The following is a 19,481-nucleotide window of genomic DNA, read 5'->3' on the forward strand; positions in this document are numbered from 1 at the left end:
ATCAATAGTAAAGAGGTTACTAATATTAAACTCTTTACAAAAAATTTCAAGGATTTGGAGTATGTTTTCTTTCTTTACTTTGAAATTTAATGATGGAAGCATTTATAGTTTCCACAATACACATTCGAGAACTATGCATCATAGATGAAGCCATGCTTGAGCACAACAATAATGAATAATGTGTTTTATCCTCCCATGGAATCATCCAACAAACTTGTAGAAAATTATAGGCAACCTTTTCAGTGGCACAAGTCATTGGCAATCCCTTCCACTAGCGAGCTTGCTCAACCAGACAATAGAAATATAGATATGGAAGGAGAATACGTATGCCTAAATATACGAGTGTGTGTACATCATGTATAGATTTAAATTTCAAAATTGGAACTCAATTTTTATAAGTTTAATTGAATCTTAAAAATACAAGTTGAAGTTTTAAGATTCAAATTTTAAATTGGATATACCTTCTGTTTTGAATGTATTTTGCATGTTTGGAGAGTGACGAATACAACTCACATTCATTAATATGTCAATGTCTTGTCCATTCATGAGACTTAATCGCGATGCTCCTTGATACTAATATTAAACACTTATTTCATTAATTTTGGACTTGTCAATGTACAAATTCAATTTTACATATACTTTTGGACTAGTTTTCAGATAAAATTTAAGAAAAAACCCAATCTTCAAAGCACAGATGAAAACATAAAAACAAGCATTTTTTTTAATATTTTTAAAGGAGATGAAACTAAAATTATAAAATTTAATGCAACCTATAAACACTTATTTCATTAATTTTGGACTTGTCAATGTAAAAATTCAAATTTACATATACTTTTAGACTAGTTTTTGGATAAAATTTAAGAAAAAACCCAATCTTCAAAGCACAGATGAAAACATAAAAACAAGCATTTTTTTTATATTTTTAAAGGAGATGAAACTAAAATTATAAAATTTAACGCAGCCTAGATAAGTTACACGAAAAAATAAGATTCAACAGTTGTAAACTCTCTTAATATTTATAATGGTGTTAACAAACACCTTCAAAAGTTATAGTATTAAGGAAACTATAAAGGTGTTGATAAACACCAAAAGTTACAATAAGCCTGAGATAACTAACACCAAAAAATAAGATTCAATAGTTGTAAACTCTCTTAATATTTATAATGGTATTTAGGAAACACCTTCAAAAGTTACAAGTGGACGTAGCAAACTCTCACAATATTTATAAAGGTGTTGAAAAGCACCAAAAGTTACAATAAGCCTCTCACTAGAAGGCAGATCTAATTTCTCTTGTAATCCTAAATTCAACCCATTCTGAGCTCATCTCATCCTCATTGATGTAGTTAAAACTACAGAAGAGAAGCAAGGATTGATGAATTTTCTCATGTATAACACTTTATTTATTTCGAATGGCTTGCATTTCCTAGGGTAGAAATCTTCCATAACGAGCCACATGCGAAGATATCTCACTTTGAAAGTCAATCAGGTCTCTCCTGTATGACTGCAATTTATCTATTTCACTAGTAGCTATACTTATTTTTTCTTTCTCCTCCTTCTCTAAGCCCTTCAAACAAGCAAAGTTATCATTCTCGTATTGGGTTAACAGAGTTGGATTTCGTCGTCTCTCCTCTCTCTTTCCCTGGTTCTTGACAATCCATAGTTTGTTGCTGCTAATATTAGGCTTGCTCGATAGAATCGATTACTTCAAAAAGATCCATGGAAACGAGAGGAGGAAGGTAACGAGAGTGAGAAAGATAACGAGAGGAGGTAAGGCAAGATGGAAGGAGTATGCTTGAGGAGAGGAGGTAACGCTGCGGGCAAGATGGAAGGAGTAAGCTTGAGGAGATAAGTAAGGTAAGAAGAGCAAAGTGGAAGAAGTGTTTGCTGCGGACGAGATGTAGAAGACGAACGACTAGAGAGGGATTCATAGAACTGTAGACTCATAATGTGAGATGAAAGATTTAGAATAAAGAATTGGGAGAGGCTGAGATGACTAGATTGTGTGAAGTAACAGATGCAAGACCGTAATGCGAGACATGTGAGATGGTAGATTTTGAGTACATTGAAATCTATAAAATAAAGTGATGGAACAAAAGAATGATATAATTATTAGAATTTCATCATGAAATATATTTTTTATATAATAAGTTAGACTTACAGATGTAAGACCGTAATCCGAGACATGTGAGATGATGGATTTTAAGTACATTGAAATCTATAAAATAAAGTCATGGAACCCAAGAATAATATAATTATTAGATTCTTATCATGAGATATTTATTGTATATCATAAGTTAGACTTCGAAAAAAGTAAAACCGATTTAATAAATTTAGAGAGGTGAGTTGTCCATTGAGTGAAGTAAAAAATGAAAGATCGTAAATGTGAGAGACACATGAGATGATAGATCTTGAATCGGTTTAAATCTATGAAATAAAGTGATTGAAGACAAGAATAATATAATTATTACACTCTCTTCTTTCGTACATCCTAGTCCTTCTACAGAACATTCTTCGTTCATCGCTCTTAATTTATCATCTCTCCACCCACCATGGATGTCCTTAGCATCGTCGGAGACGTGGAGTCTGAAATTGATAGTTCAAAGAATGGATTGCTGACCAAGGAGCGAGGAGAGACGCAAGAATTCGACAAGGCTCTCCACTGACACGGATAGAGAGAGAGGAATTCGATGCACAGAGGTAGACAGAGAGGGAGGAAACTCAGAAGATAGCAGAGAGCAAAAGACTTTTACAATGTTATTATATAAGCACGACAAGATCTCTTAGACTTCTTAAGCAACCTATGTTATCGAAGCGCTCGGTATGGCCGATTTGATCAGGATGCTAAAAGAACAATAAGGGCCTCTTAAAGAGATTATAAAGAAACAATATGTGACTGCTTTAATTTCTTCCTTCATTGTAATTATGTGGAGTCCGTGGAAGATTGGGTTGTTAACAAGATAAGAGACACTAATGATGAGATCTTCTAGTGTGATCTCGATCTGTGTGGCTTGTAATAGTCGTTAATCTTATTTTGTATTCTCTTCAACAAGTTTGGTAGGGCTAAGCAGATCATATTAGAATTGCTAATACAATTTATTTTTTAGTAGCAAATTCTCATGTAGTGTGGCTCTTATGACTCTATAATGTCATAAACTTTGACCCTATATTATGATTTGAGTTATCTTATTGTTTTATAGTATGATTTAAGTTATCTTATTATTTTTAGTCGCAAGTTCAAACAAAATAACATTGTGAGAGAAGGAAAACAAGTCACACATTTAATATGTATCCATGATGAATGCCCATTATGTATTCACATTTAATACAATCAACCAAAATAACATTTTGAGCAACAAAATCACAGATATAAAGTTTTGTGATTTTGCACTTTTACATGCATCACTTGCTAATAAAGTTTTTCTACTTCAAAAAATAACTCATGTACATGCTAAAACCCTTCGTAAAGCTTCACAATGAAGTGAATTTTGATGCTTCTTATGGACTCCGTTGTGATGCTTTGGAAGTAGACTCTATCTCTCGAGGCTTTGATGCTTTAGGCATATATGGACTCTTACTTCGTGCATAGAATTTGTCTACTTCCAAGTGTGGACTCCATTGTGATCGTTTAGGCATAGAATCTAGTGGAGGTTTTGATTTCCCAGGTATATATTGAATCTTTGCTTTTGAGTGTGGGATAGATGGTGATTCCTTGAGCATAGACTCCTCGAGAGGGTGCGATGTTTGCGGCATAGAATGAGTCTCTACTTCCACTCATGGACTTTGTTGGGATGCTTTGGGTGTAGACTCCCCAAAATAGTATGATTAAAGTTGGCCGTAGATTGAGTCTCTACTTCCGTGAGTGGACTCCCTTCTAATACTTTGGGTTTATACTCCTCGGGGATATGTTGAATCTCAACTTTTGCAGCGGCTGGTTGGAGTCAATTACAAACCCCCTTCCCATATTCCCTGGCGACCGCAGCTGCCAGGGAATAAGGGAAGGGATCTCCATTTCCTTATTTCTTAGCGGCTACGGTCGCCAAGGAATAAGGGAAGGATCCCCATATCCTTCCGTCCTCATACCTTCCATCGCGATACCCTTCCGTCCTCATACCTTTTGTCGTGATACCCTTCTGTCCTCATACCTTTCGTCACGATCTTTTTTGCTGCATCGCGATCACACGTCCGTTTCTATTCTCCTCCCATCCCTTTCCCATTCCCTTCCTTCTGTTCATTCTTTCTCTCTCTTCTCTTCCTTTTTTCGTCGATCCTTTCTGTCAATTTCAATTTCTTAAATATTTAAGAAAAGAAAACATGAATATCCATACCTGGCTATGGTGGCTGAAGGTTTTGTAGATAGGATGTAGACTTGGTTTTGTAGGCTTCCTGATTCTTCCTCTTGCTCCTTCTTGCTCCAATTGATTGAGATAAGAATGAATGAAAAGAAGAAGACCTTTTTATACTTCTTTAGGGGAAATTAAGACTTTCCTTTTCTACCCCTCTCTTTTCTTTTTCCTTTTCTTTCCTTTCACTAGCCTTTTTCCTTTTCCTTTCCTTTCACCCTTCTCTCTCTTTCATACTAAGCACAATTATTATTCTTGATTAATTATACTCAATTATTTTCATAATAAACACACCTTTTTTAAAACTATTAACCTCACAAATAGTTTTCTAAAGGCATCCTTTTCTTCATTAATAAATATCCTACTAAGCATAAATGATTTCATAATAATTAGACTCAATTATTTTCTTAATAAATACAAGTATTTTTAAATTACTAACCTCACAAATACTTTTCATGTAAATTGTTACTTAAAATTGGCTATCCATTGAATCACGCCTTTTTTTAAACCACTAACTTTATGAACTCTTAGGTGTGTTACCTAAAGTACTTATTGGATGGGTGTGCCACTTTGCACGTAAGTCAATATCACATAGGTTGAGGGGCATGCAAAGTATTGTGTCCATCGGTTAAGCTTTGCATTGTCAATCAAGCATTAAACACAATTTTTTCCTCACTGTGATGCACATTCTTAAAAAAACACACTCTTAGGTGTGTTATCCGAACAAGTACTTATCGGATGGGTGCACCACTTTGCCCCTAAGTCAATGCCATCTAGGTTAGGGCACGTGCAAATTATTTTGTCCATCGGATACGCTTTGTATGGTCGATCAAGAATTAAACACCATTTTTGCCTCAATGTCATGCACAACCATATAAAAACATGGTCTTAGGTGTGTTATTTCAACAAGTACTTATCGGATGGGTGCGCAACTTTGTAAGAATGTAAATACCACCTTGTTTGAGATACCTACAAATTATTGTGTCCATCGAATATGATTTGCATGGTCGATCACGCATTATACAAGGTTTCCCCCCTAATGTTATGCACCATCATTAAAAAACATAGTCCTAGTTGTGTTATTCGAACAAGAACTTATCGTATGGATGCACAACTTTCAGCTCAAGTCCATACCATCCAGGTTAAGGTGCGTGCAAAGTATTGTGACCATCACATATGCTTTGAATGGTCGATCAAGAATTAAACATCGTTTTTGCCTTAGTATCATGCACAACCATATAAAAACATGATTTTAGGTGTTTTATTTCAACATGTACTTATCGGATGGGCGCTCCACTTTGAAAGCATGTAAATACCACCTAGGTTGAGGCACGTGCAAAATATTGTGCCCATTGGATAGGCTTTGCACTGTTAATCAAGCATTAAACACCGTTTTTGTCTCAATGTCATACACAACCATATAAAAACATGGTCCTAGGTGTGTTATTCCAACAAGTACTTATTAGATGGGTGCAACACTTTGTAAGCAGGTAAATACCACCTAGTTTGAGATACGTGCAAAGTATTGTGACCATCAGAAATGATTTGCATGGTTGATCACGTATTATACACCGTTTTTCCCCTACTATTATGCACCACCATTAAAAAACATAGTCCTAGGTGTGTTATTCAAACAAGAACTTATCATATGGGCATGCAACTTTGCACCCAATTCCATACCATATAGCTTGAGGTACATGCAAAGTATTGTGCGGATCGCATATGCTTTGAATGGTCAATCAAGAATCGAACATCACTTTTGCCTTGGTGTCATGCACAACCATATAAAAACATGGTCCTAGGTGTGTTATTCCAACAAGTACTTATCGGATGGGCACACCACTTTGTAAGCATGTAAATACCACCTAGGTTGAGATACGTGCAAAGTATTGTGACCATCAAAAATGATTTGCATGGTCGATCACGCATTATACACCGTTTTCCCCCTACTGTTATGCACCACCATAAAAAACATAGTCCTAAGTATGTTATTCGAACAAGAACTTATCGTATGGGTGTGCAACTTTGCACCCAAGTCCATACCATCTAGCTTGAGCTATGTACAAAGTATTGTGTGCATCGCATATGCTTTGAATGGTCGATCAAGAATTAAACATTATTTTTACCTTGGTGTCATGCACAACCATATAAAAACATGGTCCTAGGTGTGTTATTCCAACATGTACTTATCGGATGGATGCTCCACTTTGCAAGAATGTAAATACCACCTAGGTTGAGGCACTGCAAAGTATTGTGCCCATCGGATAGGCTTTGCATGCTCGATCATGCATTATATACTGTTTTTTCCCTAGTGTTATGTACAACCGTTAAAAAATGCGCTCCCAGGTGTGTTATCTGAATAAGTACTTATCGGATGGGCACACCACTTTACATGCAAGTCAATACCATCTAGGTTGAAATGAGAGCAAAGTATTATGTCCATCGGCTATGATTTTCATGCTCAATCACGCATTATACAACGTTTTCCTCCTAGTGTTATTTACAACCATCAATTAAAGTGCTCTGAGGTGTGTTATCTGAACAAGTACTTATGGGATGGGCATGCCACTTTGCATGCACATCAATATCACTTGAATAGAGACTTGTGCAAAGTATTGAGGCCATCAGATATGATATGCATGGTCGACCAAGCATTAAACTCTGCTTTTGTCTTAGTGTCATGCACAAGCGTTAAAAAATATTGTCCTAGGTGTATTATTCCAACAAGTACTTATCGGATTGGCACGCCACATTGCATGCAACTCAATACCATCTAGGTTGAGGTGTATGCAAAGTATTGTGCCCATCGGATATGCTTTGCATGCTCGATCATGCATTATATACTATTTTTTCCCTAGTGTTATGCACAACCATCAAAAAACGTGCTCCCGGGTGTGTTATATGAACAAGTACTTATGGGATGGCTGTGCCACTTTGCATGCAAGTAAATACTATGTAGGTTGAGGCGTTTCACGTGTGCAAAGTATTGTGCCCATTTGATATGGTTTTCATGGTCGATTCCCACATTAAACACTGTTTTTGCCTCATTGTGATGCAAATCCATCAAAAACATGCTCCTAGGTGTGTTATCCTTACAAATACTATTGGACGAATGTGTCACTTTGCACCCAAGTCAATACCATCTAGGTTGGAATGCGTGTAAAGTATTGTGTCCATATGATATGATTTGCATGGTCGACCAAGCATTAAACTCCGCTTTTGTCTTACTGTCATGCACAAGCGTCAAAAAACACTGTCCTAGGTATGTTATTCCAACAAGTACTTATCAGATTGGCACACCACATTTCATGCAACTCAATACCATCTAGTTTGAGGTGCGTGCAAAGTATTGTGCCCATCAGATATGCTTTGCATGCTCGATCACGCATTATATACTGTTTTTTTCCTAGTGTTACACACAACCGTCAAAAAACGCGCTCCCAGGTGTGTTATCTGAACAAGTCCTTATGGGATGGGTGCGCCACTTTGCATGCAAGTAAATACTACCTAGGTTGAGGCAAGTACAAAGTAATGTGCCCATTTGATATGCTTTTCATGGTTGATTCTCACATTAAATAGCGTTCTTGTCTCACGGTGATGCACATCCATTAAAAACACACTTCTAGGTGTGTTATTTGAACAAGTAGTACTTATCGGATGGGTGCACCACTTTGCACCCAATTCAATACCATCTAGGTTGAGATGCGTGAAAAGTATTGTGTCCATCGGATATGCTTTGTATGGTCGATCAAGAATTAAACATCGTTTTTTCCTTAGTGTTATGCACAGCCATATAAAAACATGGTCATAGGTTTGTTATTCCAATAAGTACTTATCAGATGGACATGCCACTTTGCAAGCATGTAAATACAACCTAGGTTGAGACGCATGCAAAGTATTGTGTCCATCTAATATGATCTGCATGGTCGATCACGCATTATACACCGTTTTCCCCCTAGTGTTATGCACCATAATAGAAAAATATAGTCCTAGGTGTGTTATTCGAGCAAGAACTTATGGTATGGACGTGCAACTTTGCATGCAAGTCCACACCATCTAGGTTAAGGTGCGTGAAAAGTATTGTGCCCATCTCATATGCTTTGAATGGTCGATTAAGAATTAAACATCGTTTTTGCCTTCGTGTCATGCACAACCATATAAAACATGGTTCTAGGTGTGTTATTCCAATAAGTACTTATCGGATGGGAACTCCACTTTTCAAGCATGCAAATATCACCTAGGTTGAGGCGTGTGCAAATTATTATGCCCATCGAATAGGCTTTGTATTGTTAATCAAGCATTAAACACCATTTTTGCCTCAATGTGATACACATCCGTAAAAAACACACTCCTAGATGTGTTATCCGAACAAGTAGTTATCGGATGGACGCATCACTTTGCATGCAAATCAATACCATCTAGGTTGAGATGAGTGAAAAGTATTATGTCCATAGGATATGATTTGCATGCTCAATCGTGCATTATAGAATGTTTTCCTCCTAGTGTTATTCACAACCGTCAATAAAAGCACTCCGAGGTGTGTCAACCGAACAAGTACTTATGGGATGGGCATGCCACTCTGCATGCATGTCAATATCACCTAAGTAGAGACTTATGCAAAGTATTAAGGCCATCAGATATGATATGCATGGTCGACCAAGCATTAACTCCGCTTTTGCCTTAGTGTCATGCACAAGCATCAAATAATATTGTCCTAGGTGTGTTATTCCAACAACAAATACTTATCGGATTGGCACGCCACATTGCATGCGACTCAATACCATCTAGGTTGAGGTGCGTGCAAAGTATTGTGCCCATCGGATATGCTTTGCATGCTCGATCATGCATTATACACTGTTTTTCCCCTAGTGTTATGCACAACCGTTAAAAAACGTGCTCCTAGGTGTGTTATCTGAACAAGTACTTATGGGATGGCTACACCACTTTGAATTCAAGTAAATACCACCTAATTTGAGGTGCGTGCAAAGTATTGTGCCCATTTGATATGCTTTGCATGGTCGATTCCAGCATTAAACACACCATTTTTGCCTCAGTGTGATGCACATCTGCCAAAAACACGCTCCTAGGTGTGTTATCCTTACAAGTACTATTGGATGGATACGTCACTTTGCACCCAAGTCAATACCATCTAAGTTGAGACGCATGCAAAGTATTGTGTCCATATGATATGATTTTCATGGTCTATCACACATTATACATCATTTTCCTCCTAGTTTTATGCACCACCATCAAAAAACGCGCTCCCAGGTGTGTTATCCGAATAAGTACTTATGGAATGGGCGTGCCACTTTGCATGTAGATCAATACCACCTGAATAGATTCTTGTGCAAAGTATTTTGTCATCAAATATGATTTGCAAGGTCGACCAAGCATTGAACTCTGTTTTTGCCTTAGTGTCACGCACAAGCGTCAAAAAAGATTGTCCTAGGTGTGTTATTCCAACAAGTACTTATCAGATTGGTGTGCCACATTGCATGTAACTCAATACCACTTAGGTTGAGGTGCATGCAAAGTATTGTGCCCATCACATATGCTTTGTATGCTCGATCACACATTATGCTTCGTTCCCCCTCGTGTTATACACAACTCTAAAAAAACTCGCTCCCAGGTGTGTTATGCAAACAAGAACTTATGGGATGGGCATGTCACTTTGCATGCAAGTAAATACCACCTAGGTTGAGGTGTGTGCAAAGTATTATGCCCATCGAATAGGCTTTGCATTGTCAATTAAGCATTAAACAACGTTTTTGACTCAGTGTGATTCACATCTGTTAAAAAACATGCTCTAAGTTTGTTATTCCAACCAGTACTTATCGGATGGGTGCAACACATTGCATGCAACTCAATACCACCTAGGTTGAGGTGCGTGCAATTTATTGTGCCCATCGGATAAGCTTTGCATTGTCGATTAAGCATTAAACACCATTTTTTGCTCAGTGTGATTCACATCCGTAAAAAAACATGCGCTTAAGTGTGTTATTCCAACAAGTACTTATCGGATAGGCACAAAACATTGCATGAAACTCAATACCACCTAGATTGAGGTGTGTATAGAGTATTGTGGCGATCATTATACACCATTTTCCCCTTAGTGTTATGCACAACTATTAAAAAACATGATCCCAGGTGTGTTATTTGAACAAGTACTTATGGGATGGGTGCAACACTTTGCATGCGAGTATATACCACCTAGGTTGAGGCACGTGCAAAGTATTATGCCCATCCGATATGCTTTGCATGGTCGATTCTCGCATTAAACACCGTTTTTACCTCAGTGTGATGCACATCCGTCAAGAAGCACGCCCTTAGGTGTGTTATCCGAAGAAGTACTTATCAGATGGGCACACCACATTGCATGCAACTCAATACTAAATTATTTATACTATCTTTTATAATTCTAAACCGTAAAATCAAAATTTTAAATTAGAGATTCTATTAGCTAAAGGCTTGTATCCTTGTATCACCATCAAAGTAAAATAAAAGAGATTAATTTAATAAAAAGTTACAACTAATAGGAAAAATGTTCAAAAGAGACTAATATTTTCTATAATTGTTCCACAGGAAGATGGCAAAAGATTTCATTCCTGGGATGGAGGTGATATTATGTTGCCAAAGAGAAGTAGTTGCATTTGCTACAATCCATGATAGTGATCCAAATTCTCTGTCACTTTCAAAGACTTGGCGAAGATAAGGTTGCAATATTGTATCAAAGAATCTTAGTGCACATGTTGAGCTAAAGCATAAATGTGGAGATATGGAAGTACTTGGAGATGTTATGTCTTATAATGTTTTCAATAAATCATTTATTGCATGGGATAGAGATGAGACTTATCCAACACATATCATTTTGAATACAAAGTGCAATTCTTTGGATTTTAGTGTGGGAGATATTTTGCAAATGATATCATTTGCAAATAAGAACATAGCGAAAGGTCAAGTTTTGGGGTTTGAACACTGGGATCAGTGGTCATTTGCGAAGATGAGGATTGTGAAAGTTACTAATGCTGGTATGGCTGATAACACAACATCATTGGATGGTCCCTATTATGAGGAAGGAAAAGATTTGAGATGGAGCATGCAATATTTGAAGATTAAAAAGGGACATGTGGTTTTTAATGACAAAGATGGAGTATACTACAATTTCAAAGGACTTAAAGAATATGCCTACAAGCCAAGATTTGTCCCTTCAGACGTGGATGATTTCAATGAACTCAAGTGCAAAAGTGACATCTTATCAGGAGTGGATGAGTTCATTGATATGGAGAATAATAAGGAATTTAGAAGCAATGCTTGCTCTGGAGTGGATGAATTCTTGCATATTGAGAAAGGCAAAGGCATCAAAAGTGTTGTCTCTTCAGAATTAGATGATTTCAATGCAATCCTCTATAGAAGTGACATCTTATCAAGAATAGATGAGTTCACTGATACTGTGAAGGAAAAAGACTTCAAAAGCGATGTCTTATCAGGAGTTGATGAATTCACTCATGTCGAGAAAGATAAAGATATCATCGGTGAGTTCTATGGTACTGTGAAGGCAAAAGACTATAGAAGCAATGTCTTATCTGGAGTCGATGAATTCACACACATCATGATTGTCTCTGTGGAAAGCTCTGAAACTGCTTCATGGTTTGAAACCCATTCCTTCTTCAAACAGCCAATATACAGTGTATTGTTATCATGGTTCTCTTTCCTACCCCTTGGCTCATACCAAAGTACTATAAATGTTGCAACTTTTCCCTTGTCATCCATGCTCACGTCCACCACTTTTGCAACCCAGAACTTAACATTCTCATGCTCATAAGCCTTCTATTTCACCTTTAGATTTCTCGCTGAATTATTTTATAGGAGCCCATATTGGATGTATTTATTTGCTCGGGATTAAAGTTAAGAGACGGTAAGGTTCTTTGGGTTCCCATATTGTATCATGAGAATAGTGTTGCCACTGCATCACTAGTTTTTCATCCTTTAAGAAAAAGTGAAAATAGTGTGGAGCGTTATGACCAATCAGGGCATCACCACCTTTTTGTATGAAAGGTAGAATAAAGGTCTTCCAATCATACATCCTTTCAGCTATGGAGCAAACTGTACCTTCCTTGCGGCCACCAACTTGCCTCCCACATTTTCTTATCAAGTCATCCATCATCTCCATGTCCTTGTGTTTTAGCTCTTTTGATATTGTGCTGAAAACCTGATCGATATCCTCATGTGTGTGTCCAACCAATAAAAACCCAACTTCAATCTCATTGAAGATTCGATTGAGCACTTAGCATTGAGCAAAATGCAAAAAAGAGTACATTCTTACCGCAATTGTCTGCCTGTATTCTCAAATTTGCTGGTAGGTGACCTTTTTTTGCCTGTACACTGTGAATTGCCTTCATAACTGATGTTACAACTTAATTGCTATCATGTAGATGCAAGGAATCAATCCATATGTTTGCAAAAAACTTAAATCCATGCACTAATACTCCACATAGATGTGTCTTCAAAAAGTATTTTCCTTGTAGCTTAGGTGGAGTATTTATGAATCGAGGTAATGTTGTTGTGTTCTGATCCATACCATCTACAATAATGCACATGTACTCATTTGGATGAGAAATAGCTTGCTCCTTCCAAAATGCATATTTTAGTCTAGAATGCCGAACCAGTCCATGATGAAATTCTCTCTTTTTTTTTTGTATGATTCTCTTTGTTTTGGAGACGTTGCACTCTCAAGTGCTCGCTTTAGATCATCACAATCACTGCACTTTGACATTTTTTACCTTTTTGGGATTTTAACATGTACAAAGCTCTTCTTTCAAAGAGTATACAAATTGTGAAAAGATGTCGGAGCATGCCCTCTTTGCCTCTGTGTTTCTTCGATAGACTTAAACACTTCTTTTTTTTGTCAAACCTATCGGAAGATGCATTTTGGATAGATGGGATTGAGGTAAAGCATTTTCATGAATGTAGTCTTTTAAAATTGATGTTGCTGAGAGACTGTTGAGGCTCTTGTTTTGGGCCTTCTTATGTTTGAAACCCATGAATGTTTAACTTTACTCCATACTTTGCTTTGGTCTGTCAAATCCCAGTATGTGCCATGTGATAATCCTATAGTAATGCGATATGCATTATTGCAAATACTTTTTCCATTTATACGAGGCTTTATTTGTTGTTCGAAATTTGGCTTTTTCATATCATTTACCAGAAAGCAAGAGAGCCTCGTGAGTAGGTATTCATTTCTTTTGCTCCCTCTTCTTTGCCACACCTATTCTCTACATCCTTTGATGTCAAGTAAGTTAATGGAATGCATACAACTTTGCTTGCAACATGTAGATCGCATTGCTTTTTGCATAACATCTTCATTCAATACTCTTATTCTCTTTGGTTACTTTTCTACATCTGCCTGGACTCACTTTCTTTTCATGCATATGTATATCCGTTTCTTCTGCGAGTTTGTACACTTCACTTTATCAAATTTATTTGTCACTTTATTTTCATGGGATGTTGCATCCTTCATCGTATTACCATCAAAGTCAAATACCAAATAGTCTTTTGTTGGTTTCTTCTATACATCCAAGTTTTTGAAAATTCTACACTTTTTCTCGTTGAATTTATTTGTCACCGTGTATTCATGGGATGTTGCATCGTTTATCTTATCACTGTCAAAGGAAATCAAGGACAAAAAAAACAAGGAAGCACATGGGATATGATGTAGAAGAAAAAATAAGAATACCGCTACCCATTATTTCGCACATTACAGAGTTTTTGAAGATGCTCGCTAAGGAGGAAGTAGAAGGAGATAGCGCAAATGAAGAATGCTCATGACAATACCATTCAAGCATCCAAGCAACAAGTGATGATGAATCGAACATTCAAACAAACTAGTTACCTATTTGTACTTAATACATTTGTAAAGGCAGAATTGAGTTCTTGAAAAGGCTACGTGTCAGACTCCTTTATACAAAGACTCATGGAGAGCAATATTTCTTGTAAACATATGACATTGTAAAATTGCAAGCCTATTACTATTTTTGGAGCACATTTAAAGAGTCTTCTATGCCTCTTATCTATTTTAGCCTTCAAATTTTTTGGGCCTTCAAGAGTGTTATAGTTTTCTACATCAAATTTTAAGTGCATTCTTTTGGATTAAATTATATTAATAAGTCTTTATTTTGAAAGTGATTTTTCATGGATTTAAATTAATAACTCATGATTTTTTTTTAACGTGAATAGGATTGTTAAAAAGAAGAAGTACAAAAGTAGGATTTAATTGAAGTTTTTGCATTAGTAGTGCACCATTATAGAGACAGATTAAGAAATTTATTATGTGGAAATGATAGTGCCAAAAAGTGAACTTTTGTTCTTCGAATGATATTTTCATAAAGCAAACTTTTCAATTGGGAAGGATTTTTGGGATTAGTCCAAGAGTAGACATATGAGTTCAAAATTAATGAAATAAGTGTTTATTGTCAATGTTCTCAATTTTAATACCCAGGAAAGGACCCACTCCCTCCGACTTTGGGGAAGGAAGCATATCACCTCCTCACCCATACTATGAGTGTTTATAATAATTATATTCATATAAATATTTTAAAATACATATTCAAATAAAATTTTTTGTTTGTATCTAAATTTGACAACACCTTTTTATTCATATGGTTGTAGTGCAACAAGGATGAATTGTGAGCACCATCCTTACCATTTGCAATGAAGACCAGGTCCATATTTTCACTCATTCTTTAAAACATTTGATAACATGGTAAGATTGCAATCGCTTCTTTCTTCATGTCATCAAGTTGAGGTTTGTGCGTAGGTTCTTTCTTCACTTGGGGTCGTTACACATCGAGTTGGGTTTCTTATAATCAAGTACTTGTTAGCACTGAAGTTTAAAGTGTACGAGACAATGCAAAGTAGTCTATTAATTTGGGCCGAGAGGTTCAATTTCAAGTTGGTACTTATTATAGGTTCCATGACAAAAATAGAACTGTGAAGCATAAAACGCGATGAATTAATGAACAAGGGTGCGTGTATGCTCAAAAGCACTTGGCTCTAACTTGTGGCTTTTGCGGGCCTAAATACTTTGAGGACTTGCAATATCTATTAGACTTTGCCTAGGTTATATAGTTATTTGCATGCTTTCACACTGACCGCAAAGCCACTACATTTTTAAAAAAAAAACTATAATTTAAAATTTAAAGGTAAATCGACATTATTTTTCATTGAAGGTTTTACGAATGACACCTGCAAAGTTGCGATGTCTAACTTTCTGGGGATTTTTTAAACTTTTTTCTAATGAACAAATCCAATAAACGACAATCGCTTCACCGACAAACAAAAAGCCCGTTTGGCTAGCATTCCTTTCAATAGAAAAATGAATTTTTTTTAACAGGTGAAGCTGTTTTTCTAGCAAACGGCTTTTCGGATAGCAAATTTTTTTCCAGGCAACGGCTTCAACAGTGAACATGCGAATTGGCTTTAACGCTTTGCTCACAAACAAACACACGAGACTTGGATGAGCAACCGAAAATCTTGGAGTGCCTCGATGACTTGTAGTTGGAGGAAGCCAAGGCATTAGTTCTAGGGAGAGCTCAAAAGCATGGAAGGAGAGTGGAGTCCTTGAATAATTTTATAGCCATGTTGGAGGGAGGTAAAAAGCACACACAAGCTAAAAGCTGAAAAGCCAACAGCCATCTAAAAGTAGAGGCTAAGAGTTTTTGAATTCCTAATAAAAATTACTTAGAAACTAAGAATAATTACAAAACTCATACTCAACTCAATCCTAAGCACTGTCATAAGAGAGCCAGTGCTAACAAGGGTGCATGTATACACAAAAGCACTTGGCTTCAATTTGTGGGTTTTATTAGTAAGAAACAATAAAAAAGAAACGCTTTGAGAACTTGCAAGATCCATTAGGCTTTTGCCAAGGTTCTATAGTTATTTGCATGCTCTCACATTGATTACAAAGCCATTGCCCTTTTTTTTATAAAAACTATAATTTAAAACTGAAAGGATAATCGACGTTATTTTTCTTTCAAGGTTAAGTTTTGATGTCAACTTTATAGAATTTTTGTTCCTTTACTTTTATAAATAGATCCAACAAACGACCATCTTTTCACCGTTAGACATAATACAACCCGTTCGGCTAGCACAAAGCCCTTTCAACAGGACAACAAATTGTTTTTACAAGTACACTTGCTTTTCTAACAAATGGCATTCTGGATAGTTTTTTTTTTTCAAACACCGGCTTCAGCAACAGCAATTAACAAGTACATCAGCTTTAGCGCTTTGTTCACAAACGAACACGCAAGACCTAGATGAGCAACCAAAAAGCTTTAAGTGACTTGTAACTGGAGGAAGCCAAGGTAATAATTCTAGGGAGAGCTCAAATATGGAGAGAGAGTGGAACCCCTGAATTGATTTATAGCCATGTTGGAAGGGGATAGAGAGCACACACAAGTTAAAAGAAGCTGAAAAGATAACAACCACACACAAGCTAATAGCTGAAAAGCCAACAGCCATTAAAAGGTAAAGATTAAGAGTTTTTAAAATTCCAAAAAAACTAAGAATAATCGCAAAACTTCCACTACACTTAATTCTAAAGCACTGTCTCTAGGAGAGCTAGTGCTAATAAATGAACTAATGAATGCAAGCTACGAACATCAAGGATTGTGAAATATGTCGAGTGATTAACGGATAAATGCCAAGGACGAAGTAAGTGATGATAAGGCGATTTAAACTAAAACGATTATGCTAAGAGGCCATTTAAAGATATTTTTGTTTTTGTCTACTCCTACTGAATTCTCCAGTGGGTACCAGTGTTTGTGCTTTCTTGCTTGTCTAGTCTTCTACTTATATAGGTTGTCCACATTGTGAAGTACGTTACAAAAACGTGAGAAGTTCGTTACAAAAACATGTACCCAATAATTCTTTTGGGAGGCGTCATTACTCCCTTCGTTACATTATGCCCTCGTTCCCACAGATCTTGGACTTCACGCATTTGTTTATTCCGTTTGATCCACTTGGACTTCACGCATTTGTTTATTCCGTTTCGTCGACCATTCCATTATGTAGTCGTCACGCATTTGTTTATTCCGTTTCGTCGACCATTCCATTATGTAGTATGTAGTATGAAGGCCGGAAACAACGCGCGAAACGGTAAAGAACGTTTGCTCTCAGCACACAAAAACTTCAAAATTCTTCCGGTCCGTGATGCCCGTGGCCGTCGGGAGAGACAAGCAAACGCTGACCAGCGCCCACACCTATCCCCTTGAGGATTTAGAGGTATGCTTTATAGACCCGACGGGCTCGCAGAGTCAAAAGCAGACAACCTTGTTGAATTTGTATAATCTGGTGATCTACCTTGATGCACTGTGTCTGTCTCATGGCATATGGTTCTCAACGCCTCCGACCTGCCTTTTGCTTCTGCGAATTGAAATAAACAGCTGCGACGGGAAGCCCCAAGTTGTAGCCAGCAGCAAATGCTCTTGTTTCAAAGTTTTGGCGGGTGAACGGGGGTAGAATTAGCATCGGCCCAAGTTGCTTAAAAAGCACGAAGACGTACCGATGAATACCCACCAGCGGGGTTGGTGCATCGTAAGGAAGAACCTCTCTACCTGGGTGCAATACAAAGGAAGATTTAGGGCAAGAAAGAAATGAAGGGAAATTACCATCGGTTTTCAAAGTGTGTGGAAATCACTTACCCTGACTTGCATCCCTGCCACCTGGAATATCAGCTACGATCCTGCGAGAGAATGCACATGCGTGTCAGTGAAACAAACAACCATATTTGGAGGGCCTGCCTCTGACAATGTTCACATGCCGATTCGAGCTGGCAGAGCTTGGGCAGAGAGGAAAACTAGCTATGTTGTCAGCAAAGACTTACCAGTGCACCCACTCGCGCATGTGTGGCTCGCTAGGGCTTGGAGCATCCGGATCCGTCAAGATCTAAAGAGAGCACAGAAAACAATCACCGACGTTCAAATCAGAACCCGTCCAATCACAAGTCCATGATATTAACCAGCTTAACAGCGTAGATCCTTCTAGCAGTCTGCAGGAGATATGAACTTTGAAGAGCTACGCCCCAGGGGCATAGCGCTGAACTTATGATACATAGTTCTGGCAAGGAAAGAAGGGGCCGGGGGTCGATCCATTCGAATTTCCCGCAAATGTCATGAAACGAAGTGAGGGAATTAAAAATGTACTTACCAGGGTATAGAAGGAGTCGTCGTAAAGCTGACCGCCCACTTTGACATGGGGAGGCTTGGAGAGGCCAGAAGGTTTGATGTCGCAACCATTATTAACTTGTCGAGAGGGGTAGCCAACAGCAAGGTCGACGCTGGGAACGAAAATGTCGATAACATCTCCAACGACTTTACCGACGATGAGGGGTTCGGTGGATCGGCCCATAGTAGGGTGAAGGATGACGAAGAGGAAGCAAAGACAAATCTTTACGGGTCTCGGGAGCGAAGAGAAGGAGCAACAAAGAAAACAGTCCGGTTCGTGACACGGGAGTATATTTTCGATGATGGAAGAAAGAGATCGTCTATTTAAAAGGCAGTCCCAGATTCTAACCCGTTTACGCGTCGCCTTCCCATTGGCTCCCCTGTCACCCGTAGCTATCTGAGTATCCAAGATCTTTTGTCTTGCCCTGCCCTTCCAACACGTGGTGAGTACTCATTCGTCTCATCTGCCGTCGGCACGTGCCGCTCTGTGACCTCTGCATCTGTGCTCGACACGTGGCTCGCATCGGCGAGAGGCCTTTGTTTTCGGGCACGAATCGCTCGACTTTTTATTTGTATCGTTTTGCACGAGTTCCAGCCACGTGGCAGCCGATCTGTAGCTGCCTCTAATTTGTAGGGGAGTAAATGAGTTCATTTTTATATCCGTTAGGGAGATATTTTGGGTCAAACGTATTTTTTTCCCCTTTTCATTTTGCCTCTCGTTAGGGTACCTCCCCTAGTGGCCCAAGCCCCACTAGCGGGCTACAAAATTCAAGATTCCAGCCCAGCGTTGGAACGTTCGTTTGGTGATTTGCTTTGTCAAAAACCACGAAGTCTCGCCCGACAAATCTACCAAAGCCATGCCAACATATCTCGAACTGGCAGGTTGTCAAAGGCTTCCCATGCTTCAACAAGTGAGTCA

General features: G+C 37.9%; 1 protein-coding gene across 1 annotated transcript; it reads right to left on the bottom strand.

Annotated features, from left to right (window-relative positions):
- Positions 1-17,193: 17,193 nt before the first annotated feature.
- Positions 17,194-18,843, bottom strand: LOC147891438 (protein MOTHER of FT and TFL1-like). Its single transcript, XM_087389651.1, has 4 exons — positions 18,546-18,843; positions 18,223-18,284; positions 18,041-18,081; positions 17,194-17,953 (listed from the first exon to the last, which is right to left on the bottom strand). Exons 1-4 carry the CDS (start codon positions 18,744-18,746, stop codon positions 17,736-17,738), a joined length of 522 nt encoding a protein of 173 aa, XP_087245777.1. The 5' UTR covers positions 18,747-18,843; the 3' UTR covers positions 17,194-17,735.
- Positions 18,844-19,481: the final 638 nt, after the last annotated feature.

Source organism: Dipteris shenzhenensis, chromosome 18, assembly GCF_047967505.1.
Source record: "Dipteris shenzhenensis isolate YYH24624 ecotype China chromosome 18, Dip_SZ_1.0, whole genome shotgun sequence".
NCBI lineage: Eukaryota > Viridiplantae > Streptophyta > Polypodiopsida > Gleicheniales > Dipteridaceae > Dipteris > Dipteris shenzhenensis.

Bases quoted from the DNA above. Each gene is read 5' to 3' on its own strand.
- LOC147891438 (XM_087389651.1), bottom strand. From the start codon at position 18,746: ATGGGCCGATCCACCGAACCCCTCATCGTCGGTAAAGTCGTTGGAGAT. The intron at 18,082-18,222 runs GTAAGTCTTTGC...ATTCTCTCGCAG, and splicing joins ATGCGCGAGTGGGTGCACTG to GATCGTAGCTGATATTCCAG. The intron at 17,954-18,040 runs GTAAGTGATTTC...TATTGCACCCAG, and splicing joins TGGCAGGGATGCAAGTCAGG to GTAGAGAGGTTCTTCCTTAC.